This window comes from Cervus elaphus, chromosome 27, assembly GCF_910594005.1.
Source record: "Cervus elaphus chromosome 27, mCerEla1.1, whole genome shotgun sequence".
Classification (NCBI taxonomy): domain Eukaryota; kingdom Metazoa; phylum Chordata; class Mammalia; order Artiodactyla; family Cervidae; genus Cervus; species Cervus elaphus.
Genome location: NC_057841.1, coordinates 33,934,983 through 33,952,470, shown reverse-complemented (window position 1 = coordinate 33,952,470; position 17,488 = coordinate 33,934,983). Strand labels below are relative to the sequence as shown.

Sequence of the window (17,488 nt, the reverse complement as noted above, 5' to 3'; positions counted from 1 at the left end):
CTTTTTTGGAGTATTAAAATTAAGTAAACTTCCCATCCTTGTTTATGTGATCAGAACAAAACATTAGTATCTATGGATGATGGTCTTTGAGGCAGAGGGCAAACCTTGGGTATAGAATGAAGGTGTAGAATAAAAGAGGAAAGATCAGTTTGGACACTAGTCAGACTCTTAATTTTTTTTTTTTTTCATCCCTTCCTACTCTGGCTCTGATTTTTAAGTGGAAAAATGTACCTGCCTCATGGTGTTTCTCTTGGGTGTCTGAATTTAATCTAAGAGATAAAACCTTTAGAAGCAGTGATTCTTAAACATCTGTCTAAACATCCAGGTTTGGGAGGTGCTGGAACTGTAAATGCCCCTGTGGAAGGTTGTTTTTTGTAACACTGAAGAGAATGGAGACCCTAAATGCCCCAGTGGAAGGTTGCTTTTGGTAACACTGGAGAGAATGGAGATCCTCTTTGTGTGTCATAGCTGATTCTTGAATCAGTGCTCATCTTTATTGAAAATCTGTAGCATATCCACCCCTCAGTGAAATAACACTTCATAGCTACATAGAGTTTTAAAAACATACCTTGTATGCAGTGTGGAATTTGAAATAATTTTGATGGAGGTAAGATGGAGAAAACTAAGAATCCCAGAATTTTAAGGGAACAGTCTGCTGACACTCAAGCAATAGATCTCAAAGTAGAATACATTGTCTTCCCCATTAAATTATGGTGCTCATGGCAAGAACTTCTAGGTTTCTAGAATGTCTTGAAACAGAAAACTGTCAGGTAATAATATCTTGTGGCCTCCAAAATGACTCAGTGGTAAAGAGTCCACCTGCCATGCTGGAGGCACAGGTTCAATCCCTGGGTCAGGAAGATCTCCTGGAGAAGGAAATGACAACTCACTCCAGTATTCTTGCCTGGGAAATCCCATGGACAGAGGAGCCTGGCAGGCTACAGTCCATAGGGTCACCAAGAGTTGGACATGACTTAGCAACTAAGCAACAATAATATCTTGACAGCATTTACACTTCATAAGCTTGAGTTGTTATGCATTAGAAACTATTTCAATCAAGAAAAACATAACAAAATCCATTGGTACATTTCAGGGATTTTTAAACTTCTACTTTGATTCTTAAAAGAATGGAAATGTTTTAGTTTTCTTATGAATTCTGCTTTCTTATTTGGCCTTTGTTTCAGTTTTAATCAACAGATTTAATGTCAGTATTCCTACCTTACTGTTTAAAACAGCAAAATCCAGAGCAGCTAGACTCTGAAGATGCATTGTAATCTGTTTTACAGCAGATTTTTACCTGGGGCACAAAACAGCATAAGCTGTTCTATATGGTAATGCCACAGAGAGGATTGAACTTGAATGCTCTTTCAAATCAACTAATTTAGAACATTAGTATTACTTAGGTTGGAAATAGTGTTACTCAGGTAGTTTAAGAATATCATTAGTGAGTTCATTACAAACTAGTCCAATTTAATCCTAGGTTGAAGCGAGGAGGAAGACACTCAGCGTGCTAGAAATAAGATGGTATTCAATGCAGCTTATAAGAAACATGATGAATAATTATTTAAAATGTGAGAATTGCCACACTGGATCAAATCTGTGGTCCATAAAACTCAGGATACAGTCTCCAGTAATGGTCTGAACAATGCAAATGTGACTGTGTTGTTCAGTGTCAGGTGTAAAAGTTTGTGTGGTTTATTTCCTTTAATAATCATGAATTTTAAAATTCCCGTTAGTACTTTATCCTTTTCTAGCTTGTACAGATTTTTCTGAAGAATTCTATAGGTTTTCTTCCTTCTTGATAAAATGTTTTAAATGTCACACTTTTAAGTTACAAGAAGCTCCTTAACCTACCATTGCAGAGTTTAGTTTTATCATAGATATTTCCCTTATTTCAGATGTATATTTCTCCAGGTGACTGTATTACTTGCATTTCTCTCTTAACAGAATTGTAGACATTTGATAAATAAGTGGCCAAGTACATTCAACAAATCATTGTCCAACTACTATTGTTTTGTCGATATAAGGGAAAAATAACTAATTAGTACATTATTAATGTGGTAATTTTCATTTTTATTATACTGAAGTGAAACTGATCTCCTAAAATAAATTAACCCAGAATACTAGGAAAGATTTGTTGTTGTTGAATAGGATTTTTGTCCCATAACTAACTGTTTTGAAGGAGAAGCATAATGAGTAGGAAACAAAACAAGGGTTATTGTTTTGTTGAGTCAAATGGTTCACTCTCAGTTTCTTATTGGACCGACCTAGATCTAAACTTGAGTAATCAGTTTGTGGGTTTGGTTTTTTTCTCACCTTTATTTGCATGCTGTTAGAAGAGTGAGAGGAGAGGTAGAATTCAATTGTTGATTGTAACACCACTAAGATAGGACTAATGAAAGACTGGGTGAAGAGGCTGAGTCCAAATAAAGCCTGCTGCCCTTTAATTGCCATATATAATTAGGAATTGCATAGAAAAATCTTTATAGGCTATAATGTGGTCAGAGTTTACATAACAATAGTCTTAACATAGATTGATTAATGCCAGCTCATTTAAATTTACTTGAAGAATATATGTTTTTTTAGGTTTTATTTTAATACGGGGGCATCAGAATTCATGGAAAATAAACTATTGAAACTATATTTACAGTGTATATGTTGTCTTATTTTTGCCTTATTCAAGAAAATGTTTTATTATGAAAATTTCCAAACATAGCAAAGTTGAGGTTTATCATGAACACTGTATACCAGCCACCTAGATTCTACTGTTTACATTTGCTCTACTTGATTTATTCATTCATCAATTATCTTAATTTTGATACATTTCAAAGGCTTCTTCCTAAAATATTTTGATATGTGCATATTATTAACTGCCAATCAATATTTCTTTACTCTTTTTCTTGTTTTTAGTTACAATGTATATACTGTGGCATGCACAAATTTTAAATCTGTCATTGGATAAATTCTGACAATGCTTAAAAGTGAAAGTGTTAGTCTAGTGGCTTAGTTCATGTCCAACTCTTCGAGAGTCCATGAACTGTAGTCCTCCAGGCTCCTCTGTCCATGGAATTCTCCAGACAAGAATACTGGGGTGGGTTGCCATTCCCTTCTCCAGGGGATCTTCCTGACCCAGGGATCATACCCAGGTCTCCCCCATTGCGGGCAGATTCTTTACCCTCGGAGCCACAAGGGAAGCCCCTTGATGATGCTTACCTCTGTAACTCAAGTCTGCTTTTCAAGATATAGAAATGTTACCATCACCTTGAAGTTTCCTTCTCTCCCTTCCCAGTCTGTCTCTACCTGCATACCTCCAGAACCACTGACTCTTCTAATAATAGCTCTTTGTTTCGCTTGCCAAGTAGGAGCAGATCTATCATCCTTGGACCAATTTCCATCTCTCTCAATATCAGTCTCTGTTATATGCCTTATATTATAGTCTAAAACTGTACTTTCTTTGAAAGAACACTGCTGCTGAGTTGTTTTATATTTTCTCACTAGTGGTATTTTATTTTGTTCAGCAAGTGTTCAGGAATATGCTGCACATATGCTCCCAAGTGTTACAGTCATTAGGACGAGGAATGATGGGGATCCAGGATTGTTAAATCAGTGGACGCATCTGCCTCCTGCCGTGTACATGAACTTGCACTGGATTGGGCCTAGACTGGGCCATGCACAGCCCCGGTCTTGGAGCCCATGTGAAGGCTCATCTCCCTACTTGTTCTGTGTCAGGGTCACATGCTGATGCTGGGTTCCTTTGGCCTTCCTACCCCATGCCTCCTGGCTGGTCCCCTAGAGGCCTGGAGCCTCCATTCACCTTAGGGGCCAGCCTCTATGCTGTAGTTATCATTTTATATATATATATATAGAGAGAGAGAGAGAGAGAGAGAGAGAAAGTATCAAAAGTGGTTTGAAAACTAACTCAAATTTCTAGTAACATTTTATTACTACCTTTCATAATCAAAATATGAAAACAATACCAAATAAAAGATAGCAGGGAAGAAAATAAACAATAGGGAGATAAGTCAGAGTTGCTAGGAGTATTTGTTTTGTTTTGAGTTTTCATCTGAATGCATAAGTGGGACTCTGAATGTATATTACTTTGTAGAATTGAAATCTGATTCCTAAAACTTTAGGATACAAAAGTATGATCTCAACTGAAATACATAATTGTTTTCAAGGGTTCTTTCTCTCTTTCAAGAGTCAGTTCTCATAGAATCATGACAATCGAATTATTCCAACTTGTATTTCTCCTCTAGGGGCATTAGTTCCTATATGATTATTTACTGGGACATTTTGGATTTCTTGTAAATTACTTTTGTTTAGTAATATGCACTAGATTTAATTTTATTTGTAAAAGAATATAGAATAAATTATGGGCTTCTCTGGTGATTCAGACAGTAAAGAAACCGCCTTCTATGCAGGAGACCTGGGTTCAATCCCCAGGTTGGGAAGATCCCCTGGAGGAGGGCGTAGCAACCCACTCCAGCATTCTTGCCTGGAGAGTCCCCACAGACAGAAGAGCCTGGTGGGGGTTGCAAAAGAGTCGGACACAACTGAGCGATTAAGCCCAGCATATAGAATAAATTAACCTCCAGAATTCTGTTATGAAACTAGATCATTTATATTAGCCATGTATGAGTTTGAGGACTTAAAAATAGTTCGCTATGAATAGCTGGCTCAAATACATAGTGACTGTTTTTTTTTTCTTTGAGGTGAAAGCATGAAACTCTACTATTCTGTTTTTTTCTTCTTTGAAGCTGAAAATAAGGCTCTGCTATTACTTTAATTTCTCTTCTTTTATCCCCAACCCTCACCCTGTGGATTTCTTGAACTGTTATCTTGGAGAATGCCTTTAGCATTGCTATCTTTCAGATGCTTTTAAAAAACAACTGTTTGAAAGTCATTATCTTTTAGAGGTATATTTTGAAATATTTATGGATTAAAAGATATACCTGAGATTTGCTTTAAAATAATTGAGGGTGGGGAGAAGTGGGTAGGAATAGAGATGAATTAATCATTGCTGAAGCTGGGTAATAATGCTATAGGTGTTTTCATTTTTTTTTTGTTGTTGTTCCCTCTGCTTTTGTATGTCTTTGAAATTTTCCATGGTAAGTTAAAAGGATGAAAATAAGATCTATTTGGAGATTTAAATTGCGCCGTGTGTAAGTTTGAATTCCACTCTGAAAATTACAGTGTGAGATTATCATGGTTTTCACTTTTGAGCTAGGTAAATTTACAACATACAAATTTAAACTTTTAAGTAGGCTTTCTTATGATGCTAAGGTAAAGGTATGTATGGTTAAATGAGGACAATCATTTGTTCTCTTGTTGCAGTTGTAGTTTTGTTCTTTTCTGAAGCAGGTCTAGTTGAAGGACTGTATTAATAGTTCTCATTGTTTCAGGTAGTCCAGCAGCCTTCAGGAGGTCTTGCAAAACAAGTGACCACTCTTACCCATTCCCCAGCATTGACCATCCAGAAACCTGGACAGAAGAAGGTGGCAGTGAGCACTACAATACCTACCAGTCAGTTTTCCCAAGGTAGATTTATAACTAATCTCTGCCCTGTCATGTTGGGTTTGCAACATGATGGGTTTCTATACTTTTTTTTTTCACCATTATATTCAGAGAAGAGAGATTTCTATTAAGTTGAGACCTATGAGAGAAGACTGAAAAATAGCTTAATATTATATTCTTTGTACATAGCCACTTTTAGGGATGTATGTTGTTTTAGATTAAATCAACACCATTCATGGTGTTTTGTAACTAGATAAAACAATCTACTAGTAAATATAGTACTTTTTTTAACATAAATTTTGCTATTGCCTTATTTCTTTTATTAAAATTGTGCTTTTTTCCCTCTACATTTGGAAGTCAGTCTTACAAAGGATAAGAGTCTTTATGTATTTTTTAAATCCACCAATACAAAAGATATAGTATAACATGTTTCTTTTCTTCATAGTATTTTTCATAGTATTCTTCATAGTATTTTTGTAATGCTGGTAATTCTCTAGACAATTTGGGGAACATATAAAAAGAAATGGAGAGGTCTTGATTTTGTGATTTCTTGTGCAGGGAATAAATTAATTGTAATGTTTGAGTTTAAATATAGTTCTAGAAAGCTTTGAAATTTTCTTTGATTATTCTTTATGCATTGAAAATAGCTATTGTCCTAAATTTTTTCCTGATGTGTGATTGCTTTTTTTTTCATTTTACTTTTTCTGGCTTCTTTTGTTTTTATAGCTTCCATTCTAAAGCAAATTACTCTTCCAGGAAATAAAATTCTGTCACTTCAATCATCTGTTCAGAAAAACAAAATAAAAGAGAATGGAACAATATCCTTCAGGTAAAGAAATTCAATGATCAAAATTTTGTCTGATTTAAGAAATTAATATTCTTTTTAAAAACACGAAAGAGATGATGAAATAATACTTACATAAAATAAATTTAATGATGCCTTTTGAAAAAGCTAACAGTGCTTTACTGAATATAATTTATAAGTAGTAAAGTGCACAGATCTTAAGTGTAGAGCTCAATGAATTTTGACAAACATTTACCTGTGTAATCTTAATTCAGACCAAGATGCTAAACATATCCATCATCTTTATGCTCCTTTCAAATCAATTACTTCCAACCTTGCCTCTGGCAGCCACTGTTCTTATGTCCATCACCATAGATCATTTTTGTCCATTCTTGAACTTTACATAAATGGAAAATTACATTATCTACTCTTTTGCATTTGATTTTTTTCACTCAGCATGTGTTTGAGATTCATCTACATCATTTTGATTATTATAAGGTTGCTATTTTGTTCTGGTGAACAGTATTCATTATCTGAATGTAAATTTGGTTGTTTTCCTGTTGATGGACATTGAGTTGTTCCCAGTTTTCAAATGATTCTATAAAGTTGCTGTAAACATTTCCACACAGATTTTTATGAACATAGGTTTCATTTCTCTGTAGTTAACATCTAAGAGTAGTATTGTGGGGTCACTAGGTAAGTATGTGTTTTACTATTTAAGAAGCTTTCAAACTGTTTATCAGAGGGACTGTACCATTTTTCATTTCCACCAGCAATGAGGAGACTTGCACTCCAATTTTAGTACTTGTTATTGCCAATTCTTTTGACTTTTACCATTCTAAGTATACAGTGGTTATTGTCACTCTCATTTTAGTTTATATTTTCCTAAAGTCTTAAGATGTTGAACATCTATCTGTTCTTGTGCTTATTTGCTATCCTTAACACTACCTTCTTTGGTGAAGTAATCTTTTGCCCATTTTTCTTTTGAGTTGTTTGTTTTTCTGTGCTTGCATTTTTAGAGTTCTTTATATATGTTCAAGATCCAAGTCATTCTCTTACCAGTGTCTTTCACAGAGCAAAAGTTTTTAATTTTGCTGAAGCCCAGTTCATTAATTTTTTCTCTTGCAGATTATGCTTCTCATGTTTTATATAAGAAATGTTTGTGTAACCAAAGGTTATAGAAATTCTCCTGTTCTTTGTTCTAGAAGTTTTACAGTTTTATGTTTGTCCTTCTTGGATCGATACTTTTTAAAATTTACCGGTTGCTTACTTAAAAATCTGTGTGTGGATATTCTATTTTCTTCTTTATATGCTCCCATTTTTAGTTGCATTATTTGTCATAGTATGTAAGCATTTGTACATTAATCCCCCCTCCTCATCCCCATCAATACTTTAGTTGTAGTTCTACTTTTATATTAAAATGCTCACCTTCACTCTGTTCTCTGGAGTTTTCTCAGTCATCTCTTGTTTGGATGAAATTAATTGAATGTGGTCCATGCTTTGATCTACCAGGACACCTCTTTAGTATTTTTTGACTTGGGATGTACTTATCTTCCTGCCAGTGGTATATTTCATCCTTTATTCTGCCACTAGTTCTCTGGTCTCTCTCCTGCAATTTTTATTCAGTCTGCTTTTGCCTAAAACCTCTTGAGATAGGGTGAGTGAGTTGAGGAATCGGTTGCCATTGGACAAGAAAGTGTGCACTGGAAATTGTTGTTTTGCTTTTTCATTTATTCTTGTTTTGAAGGTTGGATATTCTTTGTCTTCAGGTTGTGCTGAGGCTGTGGTGGTGATTGTTCTGTATTGCTTGGGGGAAGTAAATGTTGGAAGATGATGACCTAGGCAGTCATCATTGTCTTCCAATGCAGTGAGTTTTGACAAAAGACTAAATTCATGTACCAAGTGCCTCAGTCAAGATACATAGAATATTTTCAATACCCTGAAAGCCTCCTTTGTGATACTTCCCAGCCAGTCCCCTCATTATACCTTAGGCAACCACTAACTGGCTTCTTATCATTGTTGATTTTTCTTTCCTAGGGTTTTAAATAAGTAGAATTGTATAATTTGTATTCTTCGCTTGGTGTCCTTTGCTCAGCATAATGTATTTGATATACATCCAGTGTTGTTGCATGTATTAGTAATTGTTGCCTTTCATTGCTGAGTAGTATTCCACTGTATGATGCACTGTGGTTGTTTGCACTGAATTGTTTATCTCTTTAGCCATTGGTGGATATTCAGGTTGTTTCCTGTTTTTGGCTATTGTGAGTAAAGATGTTAGAAACATCTGTATCCAAGTCTTTGTATGGACATAAGTTTTCCTTTGTGTAAATATATGAGCAAAATTGCTGAATCATTTAGTAGGTTTATGTTTAACTTTATAAGAAGCTGCCAATCTGTTTTCCTATGTGGTTGCACCACTACGGTCCTACCACAAAGTATAAGAATTTGTTACAGTTGTCCTATATCCTTGCTCGGTGGATGGGTAAATCAGGTTAGAACTGACAGCCCGCTGAGTTTGCTTTACTCCAGAGAAGATCTGTGACTGTCTCACAGGAACCAGGGAGGATTTGGCACCACGTAGCACCTGCTCTGGAGAACCTGACTTAGTGTCTCCACTCTAACAGAGGCCAGGAAACTAGTGCCAGCCTCGGGCATTTGCCCTCGAGGCAGTTCTAGCTTTAGAGTGTACTCTAAAGTTCTAGCTTTAGAGTGTGCTTGTTTTTACTGATACTTTTTGACAACTTCTGTGCGCCCAACATTGGAATGAAAAAGTCTTAAACTTGTCTAAATTAGAATGCCAACCTAATTTTGGCATTAGAAATTATATAATTTCTAATTTCTCATGGGTACATCTAGTCCACTTAATGCCTGATGCAAAAGTGTCACCATTAGCAGATTTTAAATCACAAAACTAGCTTTATCAGTCTCCTCCTTTATAACTTTTGAATTTTGCATTATTCTAAGAAATCTTTTCCTATCCTGAGCTTATAATGATGAGCTTGTGTATTTTCTTCCAAAATATCTATACAAACTCCATATATGCAGTAGACCTTTACAAAATCAGCAGTAGTGCTTGATTCTATCTTTGTAAATAGCTGAAGCAGAAATAACCTTTTCCTGGCTGGGTTGCTTACATCAACAATAGTTACTGAAGATTTCATCATCATTACTTTTCTGATATGAAATGCTACTTTACCTTTCAGTAAATCCCCATTTGTTCAAGAGTATATTTCTAAAATTTCATTTTACTGCTGTTTTTGTTTTATTTCTGTGTTAATATTTTTGCATTTTGATTTCTGTTACTTTCATTATTTTTATATCTGGATAAATTCTCTATTCCTTTCTTATCAAAAATGTCTTGACTTGTTCTTCCTTTACATATAAATTTCAAAATCAGCGGGGCAGTTCTTTTAAAAATTTTTCACTGAGATTACCTTGAACCATAGTTATATTTATTAGAGTTCAGTAAGGTTGTAGCTGGCAGAAAAACTGAAGAATAGTGGCATAAGCAAGATAAGATTCTTTCCCATATTTAGGAAAACTGGAAGTAGGCAGACCATTACAGGTACAGCATTCTCTTGGTGTTAGGGACGGAGGAGTTCTGCTCCCTTCCTTTTGGTTCCTCATACATACTAGTCAGGCCCGCTGTACAGGTTTTAGATGTGGTTATTTCCTGCATTTTCCTTCCCCATCTTCATATGGACCAATCCAGTTTAAAAGCTTCTGTTTATAACAGTTATTATTAATATTTCAGTTTAAAAGTTATCTGACTAAAGAGTCTTTGCTTGGCCAACCCTGTAAAGTAGCTTTTTCAGTCACATCTGCTGTCTTGAAGCACTTATCTAAAGTTACTCTATTTATTTGTTTACCCTTCTTTATACTCCCCAATCTCTCTGAGAGTTCGTTGTAACTTTACCATTGTGTACTTAATGTGTAGAAAAATGCCTTGTTCATAATAAGCATTCAGAAATTTATTGAAATAATGAATTTCAAAAAAGAACAGGAATATCTATAATCTTAGATATAATCTATTTTTAAGATAAGTTTTATTTTAGCTCTAATATGCACTTTTCATTTTTGTATAATATGTTCTAGTTATTTGGGTCATATGTGACTTTATGCATATCTTTTTATAGTGATGTCTTTTTGTTAAGTTTGCTTTCTCAGATACGTAGTATTAATATCACTTCATTTACTGTTTAAGTAAGAGACTCTATTTAGGTAAGAGGATGTTAATAGTGTATGGCATTAGATCTTGTCTTGACTTAACTGGATGAGGTTAATAGAGTGATATCCTTCTGTATTTTCAAAACTACTTAAGTGAAAAGAAAATTTTTGTGACTTTTTCCCTGCATAAATCATATTTTCTGTTGTGCTTGTCAGTACATCTGGGATGAATAAGGGAAGCTATATAGTGTTTAAACACCAGAGGGTGCCAGAGATTCGTGTTTTATTCTTTATATTTCAGAATCAGAAGTGACAAATATTACAGTACCTCTGCATGTTTGTGTAGTTAATTTTATTTAAACTGGAAACTGGAAATTTGATGATCATAAGGAGTTATTGTTGATTTTTTTGAAGAGGTGATACTGTCTTATGATTAAAGTTTTTCTTTAGAATCCTTATATTTTAGAGAGAGAATAAAATATTTGTGGATGGATGTTATATATATGTGGATATTTATGTATACATGTATAACTTAGGACGCATTATAACAGCTAGAGGTTAAGTGGCTTTTTTAAAAATTTGCCTTAAAAGACACTTAGAAAAAAACATAGGACAAGGTTACATACTGTTTGTACAGATATTACTCCACCAACTTTAATGTCCCATTTTCTTCTTATTGCAGGAATCAGATTCTCTAGTGTAGGTTAAACATGTGCTCTATCTTGATTCGTATGTAATTAATTGTTTTATTACGTATTTATACATAGTAACAGATGGTTAATCATTCCAAGGAAGGACTTAGAAAACTGTCTCTGGTGATAAAATCTTGGAAGGACAGGAGACAGAAGAAACACCCTTCTGAGCTGTGCAAATTAATTCTAAATCTAGGGTTAAATTCAACAAAAAAAAGTCTTGGAGGAGTTGCCTTTATGCTAATTCTTGTTAGACAGTAGGTTCTTAAATATTCCTCACAGCAAAATTACATGAATGAAAACTTAGAGATGTGATTGTGAAAGCTTGCAAAATTATTAGCCAGATTTTATTATAGTAAAATGCTATTTAGGAAAAAATTATCTTTGTGCTTACATGCAGAATGAACTGGGAAGGAATATACTCTGAAGTAGTTCCTAAAGTCACTAAAGTTTGAGAAATACTGCAATATTCTATGCTATGTTTCTTAAAAAGAAGAAAGATTATTTCCCATGGGGAAAAATACCTTTGAAAAAGCATAAAAGGAGAGTAAGCAGGATGTTGTGTGAGTTTATATAATGGCTGTGGTAGGTAACACAGAGATTATGCTGAAAGGTGATGAAACAAGAATATTGAAGGTAAACTTATTTTACCAGGGATTAGTAACCTAAAGGAAGAACTTGATCTTCTTAAAATAAAAAGAAATGTACCCTTGGAAGTTCAAAAGTTGTAGTAATTGGACAGACACTTTAAAATTATGAAAACAAACTAACATTTCCAAAGTAGGCAATTGAAGTCGATCTGGACTATGCATGGGGCATTGACAGCTGAAAGATAATAAAGCAAAAGGAGCTGAAGACTAGAACAAGAAAGGGAGAATAGCCTGAGAAAGGCCAGGGTCGGTAGGAGCTATTTGACGGTGAGAAATGGGAGAGGAGAGTGTGCTAAGTTAAGGTCATTACCTGGAAGACCTTGAATATCAGGTTGAGTTCATGGGATCATGAAATGTTTTGTAACAGGAAAGTAATGTGATTTTTTTCTACTAGAGAAGATTTAGTTTGATGCTATTATAGATCTTAAGAGGGTTCGGTTCAGTTCAGTCGCTCAGTTGTGTCCGACTCTTTGTGACCCCATGAACTGCAGCACGCCAGGCCTCCCTGTCCATCACCAACTCCCAGAGTTTACCCAAACCCATGTCCATCGAGTCAGTCATGCCATCCAACCATCTCATCCTCTGTCGTCCCCTTCTCCTGCCCTCAGTCTTTCCCAGCATCAGGGTCTTTTCAAATGAGTCAGCTCTTTGCATCAGGTGGCCAAAGTATTAGAGTTTCAGCTTCAACATCAGTCCTTCCAATGAATACCGAGGACTGATCTCCTTTAGGATGGACTGGTTGGATCTCCTTGCAGTCCAAGGGACTCTCAAGAGTCTTCTCCAACACCACAGCTCAAAAGCTTCAATTCTTCGGCACTCAGCTTTCTTTATAGTCCAACTCTCACATCCATACATGACCACTGGAAAAACCATAGCCTTGACTAGACAGACCTTTGTTGACAAAGTAATGTCTCTGCTTTTTAATATGCTATCCAGGTTGGTCATAACTTTCCTTCCAAGGAGTAAGTGTCTTTTAATTTCATGGCTGCAATCACCATCTGCAGTGATTTTTGGAGCCCAGAAAAATAAAATCAGCCACTGTTTCCACTGTTTCCCCATCTATTTGCCGTGAAGTGATGGGACCGGATGCCATGATCTTAGTTTTCTGAATATTGAGCTTTAAGCCAACTTTTTCACTCTCCTCTTTCACTTTCATCAAGAGGCTTTTTAGTTCCTCTTCACTTTCTGCCATAAGGGTGGTGTCACCTCCATATCTGAGGTTATTGGTATTTCTCCCAGCAATCTTGATTGCAGCTTGTGCTTCCCCAAGCCCAGCGTTTCTCATGATGTACTCTGCATATAAGTTAAATAAGGTGACAAGTAGAAGCAATTTTAAAAAGTAGGCACAAGCGGTAGTTAACTGTATTAAAAGCTGAAGAATTAGATCAGTTTCAGAAGCCAAAATGCAAGCCAGGTGATTGGGTAATACTTCTTTAACTTTTGCATAGTAACCTATTGCCCCGACAGAATCTTAATTTGGAAGCCTTTCACTGTTAAATTTTCTTCTTGTGTATCTTTTAGAACAAACAGGCTTATGTCTTTCACACCTTCGTTAAAAAATATACTGCATCAGACCAGAGGTCTTGAAGAATGATTCAGAGATTCTCACTTTCTTTGCCTCTAAAATTAAACCAACCCAGAATCACAAATTACCTCAGCAGCAAAGCCTTTGTTCCTGCCTTGGCCTGTCTTTTTAGCCTTATCAACAATGCTGCTGTGACACTGTGTTGTCTTTGCTTTCCTCTAGTCTGCCTTCTCTCTAAGAGGAAGTTTTAAATGGTTCAGGTACTGTTGATCGTGGTACTCTTTCCTCTTCCCTCCTTAGGGTCTCCCTCTCTTCATGCGGCCTTCTGTAACCATAGCAGCTGATAGCTGGACTAGAGGGAGCTGTGTTCAGCTTGGGGCCAGATAGAAGGGGCGGGGATGGCCAGGCAAGAACAAATCTTATTGGGTGGTTAGCTCCCTGCTGATTTCAGAGAAGGGCTGCAAGAAGATTCTGAAAGACATGGGACAGTCTCTTCACTGATGAATTACTTTCAGTTCTAGTACTGTGCATGGGACTGCTAGTAATAGGAGGCCTGGTACTGGTCTCTCCAGTCTTTATGTGAGATTTCAGCAGGGGCTCAGCGGGAACACCCACCTGTGGAAGCAAGGTGCCGTGTACAGGGCCTCTGTACCTGGCACACAGCTGACATTGTGACCATACCATGCTGTGTGCATGTGTGTAAAGGCCACGTGCTGTATACCGTAAATAAGTCTGGGGGTTTTTTAAGGAAAGAATGAGGCTATGTTCTGAACTTCATTATATTTCTCTGTCTTCAGTTTTCTTTTTCTGTTTATTTACATATTATTTTTAAGATATCACTAACCATTTGATTGAGTAATCCATGTATATAGTACAACATTCAAAGGGTAGAAAAGATAACATGTTTGCATGCGAAGTCACTTCAGTTGTGTCCGACTCTTTGCAACCCTATGGACTGTAGCCCTCCAGGCTCCTCTGTCCATGGGATTCTCCAGGCAAGAATACTGGAGTGGGTTGCCATGTCCTACCCCAGGGGGTCTTTCTGACCCAGGGACCAAACCCGTGTCTCTTAATGTCTTCTGCGTTGGCAGGCGGTTTCTTTACCACTAGTGTCACCTGGAAAGCCCCTAGAAAAAGAGTATGATGTGATATAAAATGTCTTCTTTCCTACTCATGCTTCCCGATTTCCCCCTCCAGAGATGAATTTCTTGTGTATCCAGAGATATGCCCATATAAGTGTGTATTTTTTTTTCCCAAGGTACACTCTGTTCTATACATTGTTTTGTTTAGTTTTTCCCATTTCGTAATACACCTTGGCATTTGTTCTCTATCTGGCCAAAGAGAGCGCCCTTATTCTTTTAAGTGGCTGAGAGTGACATTAGAAAGTACCCTAATCAAAGTTATTCATTGTTTTGAGGAAGAAAATTTTGTCCTAAAGGCGATAAGTAACTGGTTGGGATTCTATTTCAGAGTAAACAGATTCTGTTTAGGAGTGAACAGAGTTTTTAGTCGAATGTACTTGGCCCCTTTTTTCTCTTTTAATAGATGATTTTTTAGTGCAAATTTAGGTTCACAGGAAAATTGATTGGTATCTTGTAGAAAATTCTAATACATACATAGCCTCAATCATTACCAACATCCCCCACCAGAGTGGTTTATTTGTTATGCTTGATGAATCTGCACTGAGACATCATTATCAACCAAAGTTCATCATTTACCTTACAATTCACTCTTGTTGTGTGATGCAAATTCACTCTTGTTGTGTGATGCATTCTGTGGGTTTTTACATTTTCGTGTGATGACATATATCCCCCATTATAGTGTCATACAGATACTATATATTTCACTGTCCTAAAAAGTCCTCTGTTTTCTGCCTAGTCATCCCTTTCTGCTAACCCTTGGCAACTCCAGGTCGTCTTATTGTCTCCATAATTTGCATTTGCCAAGGTGACATATAGTTGGAATCATCAGTATGTAGCTTTTTCAGTTTGGCTTCTTCACTTAATAGTGTGCGTTTAAGTTTCCTCCACATCTTTTCATGGTATGGTAACATTTCTTTTTAGTCCTCAACGATATTCCATTTCTGGATTTACTACAGTTTGTCCAGTCACCTGCTGAAGGACATCTTGGTTGTTTCCAGGTTTTGACAATTAGGAGTAAATCTGCTAGAAACATCCATGCACAGCTTTTTGTATGGATGTGAATTTTCAGTTCCTTTGGGTTAGTACTGAGGAGTATAATTGCTGGATCATGTGGTAAGAGTATGTTTAGTTTTGCAATGAACTGCCAAACTGTCTTTCATGGTAGCTGTACCATTTTGCGTTCCCACCAGCAGTGAATGAGAGCTCCTGTTTCTCCACAGCCACATCAGCACCTGGTGTTCAGCCTTGTGGCCATTCTGATAGGTGTGTGGTGGTATCTCATTGTTTTAATTTGCATCTCCTTGACAACATAGGATGTGGAGCATCTTTTCATATGCTTGCCATCTTTTTGGTGAGTTGTCTTTTAGGTCTTTGGCCCATTTTTTAATCTGTTTGTATTCTTTTTGTTGTGTTCTAAGGGTTCTCTATATATTTTGGATAACAGTCCTTAATCAGATATGTGTTTTGCAAATATTTTCTCCCAGTCTATGGCTTGTTTTTTCATTTTCTTGATACTTGATTTTTAAAAAGTATTTTTTTACTTAGACCTTTTAAAATATTTTTTTAACTCGGATCTTGGTCCATCTTTAGGTTTACAGTTTCTATTGTACTTACATTTAAGCTTTAAGTGTTCAGATGTTTCTGGAATACTTCTTTGTTTACATAGGTGGTAAATTAGTTCTTAGAACCATTCTCAGCATCCCATACCTCTGACAGTACCCCTGTGACATTTGATAAGGTGGAGACCAACCATTTTTATACAGTTTCTTTACATTGTATATTTCATTTGGTTGATTTGAGATACTAATTTTAAAAGTTTTCTTTTCCCTATTACAGAGACGCAGTTTTAAAGGTTAGGCTTTTAAATATACTGTTCAGGTTGTGGAACCATATTTCTTTCTCTTCACTTGCAACTGCTGTGTCTAGCACTTAACTTTCTTTCATTTAGTTTGAAACTCTTATACCTATGTGAGTGGGGTCTCTTTCCCTCTCTTAGCCCTAACATGCTGCTTTTTAAAGTTGAACACCAGAGGCTTTCATATCTTAAACACTTAACTGGTATAGTTCATTTCTGTTTTTTGTACACAAATGCATTACTACAGGGAGATTCAAATCTATTGATATGAAATCACATGGTAGATCATTTGGCCCATGCAATAAATAGAAACAATATCTTTTTTATATAATCATGTTTGTGTAAATTGTTATGCACTGGTACGTGAGTTACGGTCAGTGACATGCCTCTTATTATGTATGGTGTTAAGGATGCCATTCAGTTCAGTTCAGTCGCTCAGTCGTGTCCGACTCTGCGACCCCATGAATCTCAGCACGCCAGGCCTCCCTGTCCATCACCAACTCCTGGAGTCTACCCAAACCCATGTCCATCGAGTCAGTTACACCATCCAGCCATCTCATCCTCTGTCGTCCTCTTCTCCTCCTGCCCCCAATCCTTCCCAGCATCAGGATCTTTCCAAGTGAGTCAGCTGTTCACATCAGGTGGCCAAAGTATTGGAGTTTCAGCTTCAACATCAGTCCTTCCAGTGAACACCAGGACTGATCTCCTTTAGGATGAACTGGCTGGATCTCCTTGCAGTCCAAGGGACTCTCAAGAGTCTTCTCCAACACCACAGCTCAAAAGTGTCAATTCTTCGGCACTCAGCTTTCTTTATAGTCCAACTGTCACATCCATACATGACCACTGGAAAAACCATAGCCTTGACTAGATGGGCCTTTGTTGGCAAAGTAATGTCTCTGCTTTTAAATATGCTATCTAGGTTGGTCATAACTTTCCTTCCAAGGAGTAAGCGTCTTTTAATTTCATGGCTGCAGTCACCATCTGCAGTGATTTTGGAGCCCCCAAAAATAAAATCAGCCACTGTTTCCACTGTTTCCCCATCTATTTGCCATGAAGTGATGGGACCAGATGCCATGATCTTAGTTTTCTGAATATTGAGCTTTAAGCCAACTTTTTCACTTTCCCCCTTCTCTTTCAGCAACAGGCTTTTTAGTTCCTC

General features: G+C 36.5%; 1 protein-coding gene across 2 annotated transcripts in view; it reads left to right on the top strand.

Annotated features, from left to right (window-relative positions):
• Positions 1-17,488, top strand: part of TAF4B (TATA-box binding protein associated factor 4b) — an 89,498-nt gene that overhangs the window by 24,383 nt on the left and 47,627 nt on the right. For both annotated transcript variants that reach the window (XM_043889393.1, XM_043889394.1), the window contains 2 exons: positions 5,403-5,538; positions 6,241-6,343. In XM_043889393.1, the coding sequence (XP_043745328.1) occupies positions 5,403-5,538; positions 6,241-6,343 (239 nt within the window). The remainder of the gene's footprint in view (positions 1-5,402; positions 5,539-6,240; positions 6,344-17,488) is intronic.